The sequence below is a fragment of the Castanea sativa genome, chromosome 7 (genome assembly GCF_040712315.1).
Source record: "Castanea sativa cultivar Marrone di Chiusa Pesio chromosome 7, ASM4071231v1".
NCBI classification, from domain to species: Eukaryota; Viridiplantae; Streptophyta; class Magnoliopsida; order Fagales; family Fagaceae; genus Castanea; species Castanea sativa.
In genome coordinates, this window is record NC_134019.1 from 24,429,801 (window position 1) to 24,444,334 (window position 14,534).

At 40.7% G+C, this 14,534-nt stretch overlaps 1 protein-coding gene across 2 annotated transcripts in view; it reads left to right on the forward strand.

Annotated features, from left to right (window-relative positions):
• LOC142643585 (serine/threonine-protein kinase TOR) overlaps positions 1-14,534 on the forward strand; it is a 90,356-nt gene that overhangs the window by 16,145 nt on the left and 59,677 nt on the right. For both annotated transcript variants that reach the window (XM_075818272.1, XM_075818273.1), the window contains exon 11: positions 8,457-8,609. In XM_075818272.1, coding sequence (XP_075674387.1) covers positions 8,457-8,609 — 153 coding nt within the window. The remainder of the gene's footprint in view (positions 1-8,456; positions 8,610-14,534) is intronic.

Here is a 14,534-nt window from a genome sequence, read left to right on the forward strand (position 1 = left end):
ATTTGGGATAGAGAGGGCTGCCCTTTGGAGGCAAGTGATAGAGGTGAAATATGGCTGTGAATGGGGTGACTGGTGTACTAGGCTTGTTAATGGTCCATATGGTGTTGGCTTGTGGAAAAATATTAGTTGGGGATGCCCTTCTTTTTCTCGCCACATTCTATATGATATTGGGGATGGGTCTAGGGTGAAATTTTGGCAAGACCATTGGTGTGGTGAGACTTCTCTTGTAGCCAGCTATCCTGAATTGTTTAGAGTTTGCCGAGTTTGAAGGTCATGTTTGGTAACAAGGGTTGCTCAGCTACCATGAGTGCACCCCTTACCCTTCCCCCACCCCCTCCCACCCCTACTCCCAGCCAACATCTTTCCCTACTCTGCCCCCCTCTTTACCACTACCTTTTAACCAGCCACCCCATCTTTTCCCTGGTGCCTTTCCTTCATTGTTCCCATCACCTTTTGGTTTTTTTCCTTATCAATCTTTTTATCCATCTCATGCTCCTTCTCCGACCATCCCACCTGCGATTGACCGGTCTTTACATCTACCTGTTCTGCCTAGACCAACCACCACCAAACCACTCACACCCCTACCTAACATTTTGCCCCTCCCTAACTCAGCTCTTATACCGTTCCCTCAGGGCAGAGGGGGCAGTAACAGCTCTTTTCGCATAGACTCCAAAACCTTTTCCTTCTCCTTTGACGGTGGGCGGGTTGATTCTTATGCTGTTCACGAAAGTCGCCGGAACATTTAAAGTTCTGTTTGGTTGGGTTGTGAGGGATTGGAATGGATTCTCTCATGCTTTGCTGATATCCGTGATTGGATTCCAGGAACGGATGTATTGTGCAAATGTTATAGAGAAAACAATAAGTTGTTCGAATTCCGGGGAAGGTCAAATAAGGCTGGATTGTTTGTGGAGATTGCTATGTATTACGGTGGAGCTCGTCGTGGTTGTGTTATGGTACCTGCGAGCTTGAACCGGTCTGGGTGGCGCTTGTTTTCTAAAGAATTGGAGAGTTTTCTATAAGGTCCAAACTCTGTTTGGGTGAAAGGGGGAATTTCCAACGAGGATGCAGGTGGTGGTTCGACGGATGGTGGTGGACAGAATGGGAATACTTATTTCAAAGTTGGTACCAGCGAAAAATCAAGGACTTTGAAAATACTAGAGCTGGTTCGGGAAATAATGTGCTGCAGGGAGGTTCTGGAGTGTCTATAACTACTAGGAATGGCAGACCCACGCGTGATTTTTTGTTTAAGCTGAATACTGCCAACATGGCATTAAGGGTGACTATTTCGAATGGGGGAAAACGTGTGGTCTCGTGGTTGAACCCATATAAGTCTCATAAACCCAAGATAAGTGGGCCTGGGACTTTAAAGAATGTCTTTGAATAAGACAAAGCCCATTTAGCCAGCCCGAAATGTAAGGCCCATAAAGAGGATAATAATCCTGGTGGTTTGGGCGTGAATATCTTTAGTGATCAGAGTGTGCACGTGGTGGGTGAGAGCTCAAGGCTTTCGTTGGAGTCATCGGTGGTCTTGGAGAGGCCTGAGGATCCGATATGTGTCAAACTGCAGCTTCCCATCCCCAATCAAGCTACGGAGCCACTAGTCTTCAACCCGGTGGCTTTGCACTCAGTGAGGGAAGTCGATCTCGTCGCTTCGAAACCTTCAGTGGGGTCGCGACACCATGGGGAACGCGGTTCTGTGGGCTCTGGGTCGAACCCGTCACTGGGTCTTCGGTGGGTTGACTCTAATCCTTTTTCTATCTTGGCTAACTTGGGTAGAGAGGGTGACCTGTGGTCTGCGGAGGAAATGGGTGATATTTTTTCTGAGTCTCAGATCGGGGTGATCAACGGTGGTGTTTCAAACACTAGCAAGAGGCTTTCGGGAGTTGAGATTGAAGAGGGGTCGCTTAATGGGGGGTCGGAGCTCCTGTTTCTCCCTCGGGAGCACAGTGGGGTGGTATCTGGCCTTTGTGGTAGTGAGGGGCATGAGAGTGGTCCGCTAGAGTGTGTACCATTGTCTCGGTGGGATCCTAAGGCAGTGAAGGATATGCTGTTGACCAGGGTTGATGAGGCGGGTGATTAGTCTGTATGGGTGTCCAATATGATGAGACGTTTTTGCAAAATGGTGGGTTTTCCTATTGTACGGTATGAAGCTCAGTGTGTGGCTTTATTTCGTCTTTTGGAACAAGATTGTCTTGAGGTTGTAAATGAGGGGAGTGTTTGAAGACCCACTAAATCTGGTCAGAATGGTCTTAGAGAACTTCGGGGTCTAGTATCCACAGTAAATTACGATGGGTCCTCTTCTCGTTATAGAGGTTCGTCAAACTGTCCGGAGGCTATTAGCGGTGATTAATGTCTTTAAGACTTCTTTCTTGGAATGTTAGGGGGTTGAATAGTCCCCAAAAGAGAGAGGTTTGCAAGAATCTCCTTAAGGAATGGAGGTGTGATATAGTTTGTCTACAGGAAACTAAGCTTTCTTCGGTAAACTCTGCTGTATTGAGAAGCTTATCGGGTAGTCCTTTCACTGATTGGGCTGTTTTGGATGCGGTTCAATCATTTGGGGGGGTTCTGTTGATTTGGGATAAGCGGGTGGTTGAGAAAATTGATGTGTTGGTTGGCCAGTTCTCGGTTAGTGTTCTTTTTAGGGGTGTTTTGGATGGTTTTGAATGGGTTTGTACTGGCATTTATGGTCCAAACGTAGACCTTAACAGGGCTGATTTGTGGGAGGAGTTATCTAGGGTGCGTACTCATTGGGACAAACCTTTGGTTTTATTTGGTGATTTCAACGTTATTAGATATCCCTGCGAGAGGCTTGGTTGTGTCTCTTTCAGCCCAGCCATGTTTGCTTTTTCGGACTTCATAGAGGATAATTTCCTAGTGGATTTACCATTAGAGGGGGCTTCCTTCACTTGGTTTAGGGATTTCGAACCGAAGTCTGTCCCGCATTGATAGGACGTTGGTCTCTGTTGATTGGGAGGATCACTTTGGAAATGTGTCACAGAGGGTGCTTCCCCGTGTTATCTCGAATCATTGTGCAATTTTTGTGGAAGCCGGTGTTGTGGGGAGGGGTCGTTGTGCTTTTAAGTTTGAGAACATGTGGTTAAAGGTTGAGGGTTTTGTTGAGAGGGTTCAATAGTGGTGGAACAGTTATTACTTTACGGGATCTCCTAGCTTTGTTTTGGCTCAGAAATTAAAGGCTCTTAAAGAAGACCTTAAGAAGTGGAATAAGGAAGTTTTTGGTGATTTGGCTTTTAAGAAGAAGAGTTTGTTGTCTGAATTATTGGGTTTGGATGCCAAGGAATATATTCTGGGCCTTTCGCTTGAGGATCAAGCTCGCCGTACTCAGATTAAAGGTGAGATTGAAATTTTAGCTTCCATGGAAGAGACTTTTTGAAGACAGAAGTCCCGGGCTTTGTATGTGAAGGAAGGAGATAACAATACACGCTTCTTTCATAGATTAGCAAATTCTCATAGAAGAGCTAATCTTATTAGTAGTGTTGAGGTGGATGGTGTATTATATGAGGATGAACTTGCTGTGAGGTCTCAGGTGGTCCAATTTTATCTGGAACTTTATATTGAGACTGACACGTGGCGTCCAACTGTGGATGGGTTGGATTTTGCTAGTATTGGGGAGGATGATAGGTTGTCCCTTGAGAGGGAGTTCTCGAAAGAAGAAGTCTCCCAGGTGCTGGCAGAGATGGAGGGGGATGAAGCCCTTGGTCCGGATGGATTCACCATGGCATTTTTTCACAAATGTTGGAGGGTGGTGGAGGCTGATGTGATGGCTGTTTTCAAGCATTTTCACAGGTATTCAGCTTTCGAAAGGTCTCTTAATGCTTCTTTCCTCGCTCTAATTCCTAAGAAATCTAATGCTGTCAATATTAAGGACTTTCGGCCTATTAGCTTGGTGGGCAGTGTTTACAAGCTGATGTCTAAGGTGTTGGCGGATAGGCTAAGGGTGGTGTTAGATAGTTTGATCTCGGAGACCCAAAATTCCTTTGTTGGTGGATGACAAATTTTGGACTTTGTGTTAATTGCCAATGAATGCCTAGACAGTGTATTAAAGTGTAATTTCGCGGGTGTAGTTTGTAAATTGGATATAGAAAAAGCCTACGATCATGTTAATTGGGATGCTCTTCTTTATTTGTGGGATAGGATGGGCTTTGGGACGAAGTGGAGGGAGTGGATTAAGGCTTGCATTTCTACTGTTTGATTCTCGGTTCTTGTGAATGGTTCTCCTTCAGGCTTTTTTGGAAGCTCTCATGGGTTGAGGCAAGGGGACCAGTTTTATCTTGGATCCTTAAGAAAACTGAGGAAAGTGGGCTGCTTCGTGGTTTTCATGTGGGACCAGTTAACCCTATCGGGGTTCGCATATCACATTTGCTTTTTGTAAATGATACTATTCTGTTCTGTGATGCTCCTAGAGATCAGCTGTTGGCTATTAGACTGGCTTTGTCTTGCTTCCAAGCCTTTACTGGTTTAAAGGTAAATGTGGGGAAGAGTGAGATTGTCCCGGTGGGGGAGGTTGGCAATATTGATGATTTGGCTAATATTCTTAGCTATAGGGCATGCCTTTGGGCACCCCTTTCAAGACTGCATCCATTTGGAACCCTATTTTGGACAAGATGGAGAATAAGCTGTTAGGTTGGAAGCGTCTTTATTTGTCTAAGGGTGGTAGACTTACTCTCTTGAAGAGTACTCTCTCTAGTCTTCCCACATGCTATCTATCCTTATTTACCATCCCGATAGCCGTGGTTGACGGATTGGAGTGTATTCAAAGAAGATTTTTGTGGGGGTCTTCGGAGGAGTGTTCCAAACATTCTTTGGTGGCTTGGGAGAAGGTGTGGTCACCTCTAAAGATGGGTGGTATGGGGGTTAGGAAGTTAGTTCACTTCAACCAAGCTCTATTAGGGAAATGGTTATGGAGGTTTGGCTTTGAAGGAACTAGTCTTTGGCGGAGGGTTATTGCCACCAAATATGGTGAGGGTCAAGGGGGGTGGACGACTAAAGAGTGTAAAAGGGCCCATGGGTGTGGCCTTTGGCGTGGTATTAAGATCGGGTGGGAGAGGTTCTCCAAACACTTGGCTTTTGTGGTGGGTGATGGTTCCCGCATTCGTTTTTGGCATGATAGGTGGGTTGGGGATACCCCCTTTAAAATGCTATATCCTCAATTATATGCGTGTTCCAGTGACAAGGAAGCTTGTATTTCTGATTTGTTGGATAATCAGGAGGATGAGAGTAGTAGATATTGGAATGTGAGATTTTATAGGAATTTCCATGAGAGGGAATTTGAGGCTGCCTTCTCTTTCCTAAATCTCATTCAGTCTCGTATCCCAAGAGGTATTGGGTGTGATAGACCCCATTGGTGTCTTAATGGGAATGGGAAGTTCAATATTCGGTCTTTCTATTACAAGATCAGGGGTACATCCCATTCTTGCTTCCCTTGGAAGGGGATTTGGAAAGTCAAGGTTCCTAAGAGGGTGGCTTTCTTCTTGTGAACCGCTGCCCATGGTCGGATTCTTACCTTGAATAATTTGATGCTCCGGGGCCTCCCTTTGGCAAATAGGTGCTGTATGTGCCGCGGTTCGGCGGAATTTGTAGACCATCTTCTCATCCATTGTCCTGTAGCTTATTCTTTGTGGGTGCATATGTTGCAAGCTTTTGGGATCCAATGGGTCATGCCAGGTTCAGTGGAGTGTTTGGTGGCCTGTTGGAGTAATTGGTTGGGGAAATTTTCTTCGGACATATGAAATATGGTTCCTGGTTGTTTGATGTGGGTTGTTTGGTTGGAAAGAAACCGACGATCTTTTGAGGATCTGGAGAGAACGCTTGAACAATTACAAACTCCTAGCCAAATTACTCTTTTTGATTGGGCTAGTGCTAGGGTTCGTCAAACTGTTCTTCTGTTTTGGAGTTTCTTTCTTCCCTTAGAAGTGCCCCTTAAGCTGGCCTCCTTTTTTTTCTTTTTTGTTGTTTTTGTCTGCTGTTTTTTGTGTTCACCATCATGAACTCCTGTATTTGTTGTTTTTGTTCTTTCATGTTGAATATAAGTCTTATTACTTATAAAAAAAAAAGGAGGTTAGTGTGGCTGAGCTTATGAAACTTGATAATGAGCTTATGAAACTTGATAATGGAGTCCTTTTTTGGGATGTAAGTTTCTTTAGGGGTGTGCATGCTCAGGAATTAGAGGCACTGGCCGGTTTCATGGATACCATTTATGGTGCTTCGGTGAAAGGGTTTGGTAAGGATAAGATATGCTGGAAACTTGATAGAGAGAAGGGCTTCCTGGTTAAAGATTATTATAGTCTCTTAGTGGGCTTTAATGACTTTTGCTTTCCTTGGAAAAGAATTTGGAAACAAAAGATTCCTTCTCGAGTAGCTTTCTTTGTTTAGACTGTTGCTTTGGGGAAGTTCTTAACGATTGACAATTTACGAAAAATGAAGGTTTAAATATTGGATTGGTGCTATATGTGCAAGTGTAATGGTGAATTGGTTGATCATCTTTTTCTTCGTTGTTCGGTTGCAATGGATATGTGGGCTATGGTGTTCAGATTGTTTAAAGTGAGCTGGGTTATGCCGCAATCTATAGTGGGGCTTTTAGCATGTTGGCAAGGCAAATTTGGTTGTCATTGCAATGGGCATATATGGTTGATTGTTCCCCATTGCTTATTGTGGTGTTTTTGGAGAGAGAGAAATAGTAGGTGCTTTGAAGATATGGAGAGATTAATATCAGACTTGAAACTATTTTTCTTTAGAACTTTAATGGATTGATTGGCTGCATTGCGGAACCAATCATTTTTATCTTTTTTTGATTTCCTAGATTCTTGTATTTTTGTTCTTGATTGTTTGACCCCTTGTACACTCCCTGTGTACTAGGGTGCTCCTCTTTTTTGATATCAATAAACTTATTACTTATCAAAAAAAAAAAAAGTGTAAAAGGGGGGTCGGTTTGTCTATGTTGTTTGCTAGTAACAGTTTTGAGATTGACTGACTATTAATTTCTGTGTATATTAATGGAGTTATCTTAGTGTAATCATGTTCACAAAACAATAGGGGAGATTGGAGAGCTAGGCACCTGAAAATCAGAGTGATAGATGCCATGTATAGGTACTTTTGGAGTTTTTAATTAATTCATGTAGGAATTGAGGATACTGTAATAGGCACCAATAACGATCTTGTGAACAGAGGTCAGGTCTTGGTGTGATAACAAGTGCCTCCCACCAAAAGTGATAGGTCGCGGGTTCAAGTCTAGGAATCAGCGTCTTCAAATAAAATTGGGGGTAAGGCTGCTTACCATGACTTCTCCCAAACTTTGCAAAAGTGGGAGCTTTGTGTACAACGTGCGAACTAATGATCTTGTGAATGTAATCTGGTAGTTCAAATTGATTGCTCCATGGAGTTTATGATGTCAAAATGTTGCATGTTTCCATGGTGTATTGGGTTGATAGATTTTGATCTGTGTCCAATTTTATATGGAACAAAATATTGATGTCCATGTTGGTATCAATGTACTGGAAACATGGACAATCTAGATGGAGGAGAAAGGTCAATCACATGGAAATGTGTTGCAAAAATGGGGCAAGTTTAGAAAATAAATAAATTGCACATCATGTGTAGGGTGCAAAATGCATGGGTAGCATACACTATTTTGAATAATCCACTAACGCACTGCCATAATTGTAAATAATTATAGCAGGTATGGATCTGGACTAATCTTTATGTTTACAAGTTCAATGTAATTTGTAAGTTATCTGGTGCCAACTTATTATATAAGGTGTTTAAATATTTAATGGTTATATTTGCGAATACTTCCATCCTGTGCCCCTTCTGCGCTCTTTTAATGAATAATGTACTTGTAAAAAAACGTTTAGTAGCTTGGAGAGCAGTAAGCAGTTCCATCCTGTTCTACATATATGGTTTGAGAGATAAAAGTCCTGTTAGAGGCAAAGACAAGTCCGTGGGAGAACTTAAAATTAGGTTTCCGCTTGTCATTGTTTGAGTTGGTTTCTATGAGTTGTTCTTTTGGCTTCTTGGTACCTCCTTAAAATTTTTTAGGTACTCTTAGTTTTCAGGTTTGATTGTATGTTTTTATTATTATTTTTTATTGAGTACTTGGTTGCGCCTCCTTAAAGTTTCTTACTAATTTTTAAAACAAATTAAAAAGAGAAAAGACTTAATTTCATGATTCCATTCTTGCAAATCATTTATTTACTATGATAGTAAAAAAAAAAATAGACTTGTTATTTTCTTCAAATTAGGGGGGGGGGGTGTTAGGGAAAGGTTGGTTACTCTATTTAATTACATATCATCAATTGCTAATTTAATACAATGATCCTGGGATATTGGATCTTATTTAATTTGATTAAATTATTAATTCCCCTTTGTGTCTTGCTCTTGAGGAGTTATTGTTTGTTTGTCAAATTTTCTTTTTTACCTAACTTATATTGGGCTTTCTACAGCTTGTGGAAAAGCTTCTTATTGCGGCTGTTGCAGATGCTGATGTATCTGTTCGACATTCAATCTTTTCATCTCTGCATGGAAATAGAGGTTTTGATGATTTTTTGGCACAGGCTGATAGTTTGAGTGCGGTTTTTGCTGCTTTAAATGATGAGGTTTGGTTTCTACTATTGTTACTTTTATATCATAGTTGGACATACTAAAATGTAAATTTCAGTTGGTGCAAATTATATCAATACTTCATTTCTTTTATTTTCTCAATGAAGTCATGTATACTAATGTATTAACTTGTGTTCCATCTTTCCCTTTTTTCAATCAAATTTTATTTATAACTTTCAATTCATATGGCCAAGAGCCATATATCTCAACCGGTTGGCACGTCTTTGACATCTAGGGTTCAAATCAAATTCCCCCTCCCCCAACTATCAAATTATAAAATAAAAAAAAGCTGTCAATTCATTTGCTTTTTTCATCTCTATACGACCCGTCATTAATTAATCGTCGTATAGCATAATTACTGCTTATTTTTCCTTGGTATGAATGTAAATATTTTAGAGCATTATTTCATTCTTTCCTTCTGTAGCTTATGCTTCATTCAAATCTGAATATATTGTTTGTCAGATTCCAGCATCTTGAATTTTAGACATCAGACTATCTATGTTATTTGTTGCATATGGAGCTTATGTTTTCATACCTGGTTCAAATTCAATAAATTACTAAAGTACTCTTACTATGTTGTATGGCGATATTATATTACTTCACTGGGCTTTGACTTTTACCGTTGTTTTTCTTGTAACGATCTTCACTTCTTAAAGTAATTGCTGGGCTTTGAAAATAAGGGGCTCTATTTTCATGACTCTTTCCCCATTCTCTACACTCTAAACTTGTTACTTTTCGTCTCCCAAACTTGCTGCTGTTCCATTTGGTTTTCCTCTTTAGTGCAGACACCAGGTGTGGTAGCTGTTGGACTTAATTGATTCTGATTGAATCTGCTGGACCTGATTTATTGTGGTATTAGGGGGATTTGATTGCTATTTGATTTATTGGGTCTTCCTTTGGGAGCAAAATTTAAGGACAAGTCAATTTGGAATCCAATTCTAGAGAAGATGGAAAGAAAATTAGCAGGTTGGAAAAAATTATATTTATCCAAGGGAGGTAGAGTCACTTTAATTAAAAGCACTCTCTCAAATCTCCCTACTTATTTTCTTTCTTTATTCCCTATTCCTGCTTCCGTGGCCAACTGTATTGCTAGACTTCAGCGGGACTTTCTCTAGGATGGCCTAGGGGATGAGCCCAAATTTCATCTGGTTGATTGGTCTACTGTGTGTATCCCGCTTTCTTCAGGTGGGTTGGGGATTAGGAACCTGAGAACTTTCAATGTAGCCTTATTAGGGAAGTGGTTATGGAGATTTGGGCAAGACAGTGATGCTCTATAGCGTCAAGTGATAGAGGTGAAGTATGGTTGTGATTGGGATGGTTGGTGTTCTAGCTCTTTCTCTGGTCCTTATGGTGTCAGTTTGTGGAAAAATATTAGAAGGGGGTGGCCCTCTTTATCTCGGTTTATTCTGTATGAAATCGGAGATGGATCAAAAGTGCAGTTTTGGCTTGATCGTTGGTGTGGTTCTTCTTCTCTTGCAGTCCGCTATCCTAATTTATATAGGATTTGTCGTATCAAAGAGGCAAGTGTGGCGGATCTTATGAGGTTCACTAATGGAGTCATCCATTGGGAGATTCATTTTTGTAGGGATGTGCATAATCGGGAATTGGAAGCTTTCAGGAGCTTCATAAACACCATTTATAGCACTCTTGCAAGGGGGTTTGGGGAGGATAAGAGATGTTGGCTGCCTGGTAAGCGTAAGGGGTTCACGGTCAGTGTGTACTACCATCTTCTAGTTGGCCATAGTGAGCAGTTTTTCCCTTGGAAAAGCACTTGGAAGCAGAAGATTTCCTCTAGGATGGCTTTCTTTGTATGAACCGCTGCCTTGGGGAAATGTCTAACAGTTGACAATTTAAGGAAAAAAAAGGTTTGCATTTTGCATTTTGGATTGTTGACCATCTATTCCTTCATTGCCTGGTTGCTTTGGAGTTGTGAGATATGGTTTTTGGTTTATTTGGAGTTTGTTGGGTTATGCCAATGTCTTTTGTTGGGCTATTTGCTTGCTGGCAAGGTCGTTTTGGTTGCCATCGTAATGGAGATATTTGGATGGTTGTTCCTCATTGTTTGATGTGGTGTATTTGGAAGGAGAGAAATAGTAGGTGTTTTGAAGACATTGAGTGTTCCATGCTTGATTTCAAACTTCTATTTTTCAGAACCTTATTGGACTGGTTCTCCGTGTGGAGAAACCATCCTTTTTCTTCCAAGCATTTCTTTCCATGCTTGGTGAGATTTTGTGAACCTTCTTAAAAGCCCCGGACTTTACTATTGTAGGTGCTTGACCATGTCTTAATAATTTTTATTGGAATTTTCTTCCAATGCTTGGTGCTGACTACTTTGTTTTTGTTACTTTCACAATTCTTAGTGCTAACTCCAGGCAACTGTATGTATAGACTCTAGGAAGCCTTTGTCCTTTTTTGTTTTCCAAACACACTTTCCCTTTGAAAATCCATTGTCCTTATCAATCTCTGTTCTCTTTGTTTTTTTTGTCAGTCCTCTCTTTATTTCCTACCCTTGAGCCTACAACTGTCTCTTTCACTTACGTCTTGGCTTATAGCTGGAATTTGGCAGATTTGCGTTGATTGTTTGAGCATGACTATACTTTTCAGAAAAAAAGAGTGAATTGTTTGAGCAGTCATTCCCACAAACAGAATATATTGTTCTGAGCCTTAGGTTAGCATCTGTACATGGGCATAAGTTATAAGGAAAGATATGATTGTAAGAGAAGTAATTAGAGATATGGCCCTAGATAGAGCCTAGTGGTGTTAATGGATTGATGTAGCTGATCCCAATTAGTTGGGAGTTGGGTTCTCCAATTTCAATTGATTTTAGTATAGAATGCCTGTTCTTGCTGTTGATTTCAATCAAGTACTGTGTTTGTTTCACATTTAAACTTTTTATTCTTGGTTGATGAACGTTTTCGATTTTTTATTTGATGTAACATGGGGTTTTGTAATAATAATTGGTTATTTGGGGGAACTTGTAGCTTCTGGGGCAAATGTAGGTGGTTGCTGGTGGCAGCCACTGTTTCCATTCCTTTTCTGATAAAACATAGAAGGTTGATAAAATTGGAAAATTTGAAGCTTTCTATCATGAATCTTTTTATATCCAAATGCAGCTGGAGAAATGGGACTTCCAATGTTCGGCAATGGTGTTTTACCACCTTAGCTTTGGTTTGTGATCTATTTTTCAAAAGTATTTTCAAATTCATTGAGTTGGTGACACACTGGTAGAGCAACTTGTGAAATCTTATATTATCACGCTTCCAGATAAGACGAATTTTATTTGTAATGAAACATGGCAATCATGTGCTCCTACCCATACTACTTTTTTTTTTTTTATCAGTGGCCTGCAGAATATCTCACGGGCTGTAATTTGATTAAGTGGGGAAAATTAATTGGTAAATAATCTTTGTTTGCATTGATCAAGTGTAGGAGCATTATGTTGATAGGTTTTTCAGCCTTTTGCCTTTGGTGTCCCCTCCATACAAGAATTGGGGCCGCATAATCACTATCCAATATCTTTTTCTCTCATGCCTTTATTCGTTCATGGTTTGATATTTGGGTGTCCTAGGCGTAGAGGAACCATACCAATCCATCCTGAACTTGGTGGTTAATCTCTACTGCGATGACGGTACTGTAGGGGAGATCCTGCGGAAAAATATCAAATTTGTGTTTGAGGTTTTGAAGAGTTGGCATCAGAGATTAGGGAAAAGGGGCTTGGCTTGGACAGCTATGCCTTGGTGTTTGATGTGGACCCAATGGCTAGAAAGGGATAGTTGAGCATTGAAGGTATTGAATGAGTGTGTTGATAGTCGTATTCGTAGTAAGATACCTGGGTTAATTTGTAAATTGGACATTGAAAAAGCCTATGATCATGTAAACTGGGAAGCCTTGCTTTACTTGTTAGAAATGATGGGTTTTGGAGTTAAATGGCGACAATGGATACATACTTGTATTTCTACTGTCCAGTTTTCAGTTTTAGTCAATGGCTCTCCAACTGATTTCTTTTCTAATTCAAGAGGTTTAAGGCAAGAGGATCCTTTATCTACAATGCTCTTCCTTTTGATGATGAAAGTATTTTCTAGGGTAATTAGGTGTATGGATGAGGTTGGTATTATTAGGGGTTTTAAGGTGCGTGGTGTGGGAGGTGATGAGTTATGCGTATCTCACTTGTTATTTGCAAATGATACCATTTTGTTTTGTGATGCTAGCATTGAACAGTTTCTTCATATTAGGATTTGCTAACTTGTTTCACAATGGTTATAGGGCTAAAGGTTAACGTTAGTAAAAGTGAGATGATTCTGGTTGGTGAGGTGAATAATTTGGATGAGTTAGCAAATGTTTTGGGCTGCAAGATTGGGGTTTTGCCTCTGACATAACTTGGTATGCCTTTGGGAGCCTCTTACAAGTCATCCTCTATATGGAATCTGGTTTTGGAGAAGTTGGAAAAACACTTAGCTATGTGGAAAAAAATGTATCTTTCTATGGGGGATCGCTTGAATCTGCTTAAGAGTATGCTTTTGAGTGTCCCCACTTATTTCTTATCTCTGATTCCTATTCCTACTAGGGTGGCTAATAGGATTGAGAAGTTATTGGGATTTTCTTTGTGGTGGTTTGGCAGATGAGCATAAACTTCATTTGGTAGGGTGTGATAAGGTGTGTTATCCTTTTGTTGATGGTGGGTTGCGGATTAGGAAAATTATTACCTTTAATAAAACTCTTTTGAGTAAGTGGTTGTGGCGTTAAGGGATTGAGGAGACAAGATTATGGAGGCGTGTGATCGTATTGAAATTCATGGAGGAATGGGGGGAGGGGTGGTCTTCGAAGTTGCATAGGGGTTCACATGGGTGTGGTTTATGGCAGGGCATATGTAAAGGTTGGGAGAGTTTTAGCAAGTTTCTTTACTTTGAGATTGGTTTAGGGAGTGGAATCTGGTTTTGGCATGACCATTGGTGTGGAGATCAATTGTTGAAAGGAACTTTCTTGGATCTATTTGAGATTGCTAGTTATAGGGAGGCATCTGTGGCAAATATGGTGGTGAGCCACACTTTGGAGGAAGGGTGGAATTGGGATATATGATTCTGGCGTGATTTTAATGAATGGGAGATGGAGTTGGTGGGGGCCTTTGCTCATACATTGGAGTCGCTGAGTCCTCCTATGGAGGGTGTAGATAAGATGAGGTGGTGTTTGGGGTCCAAGGGGGATTTTGATATAAAATCCTTTTATGGTGCATTGAGGGGATCTAGCTCTATTGTTTTTCCTTGGAAGAGTATTTGGTTTGTGAAGGCTCTACGTTGTGTGTCATTTTTTGTTTGGGCAGCCGCATGGGGGAAGGTTCTCACAACGGACCATTTGAGGAAAAGAGGCTTCACTATTATGGATTGGCCCTTTGTAGATGTAATGGGGAGAGTGTGGATCTTCTGCTCCTACATTGTGGTGAGGTATTTCGGTTATGAAGCTTTGCCCTTAGATATTTTGGTGTCTCGTGGGTTCTACCTAGGAGGGTTATCGACTTACTGGCCAGTTGGAGGAATTGGTTGGGGAAGCATTCGTCAAATGTTTGGAATTTGGTACCTCATGGATTATTTGGAGGGAGAGAAATAATTGCATATTTGAAGATTTGGTACTTTCTAAGGATAAGCTTTTTGCTTTGTTTGTGACCACTTTGTTTGATTGGTCTCGTGCGTGGGGATTTACTTCTATGAAATCCATTCCGCTGTTTTTAGATTCACTTTCTTATTGTACATAAGTTGTTTTGTTTTCCTTTGTTGTTTCTACATGTTTCCTTTGTTTATTTCATCTCTTTGATGGAGTAGTTTCTTTTTAATACAAATTTTTCTTACCTATCAATTTTTTTTTTTACTCATTTTTTGAATTTTCTTTTCTAAAGAGTGTTTATGTTTCTTTAACAGGAGCCACTTTCT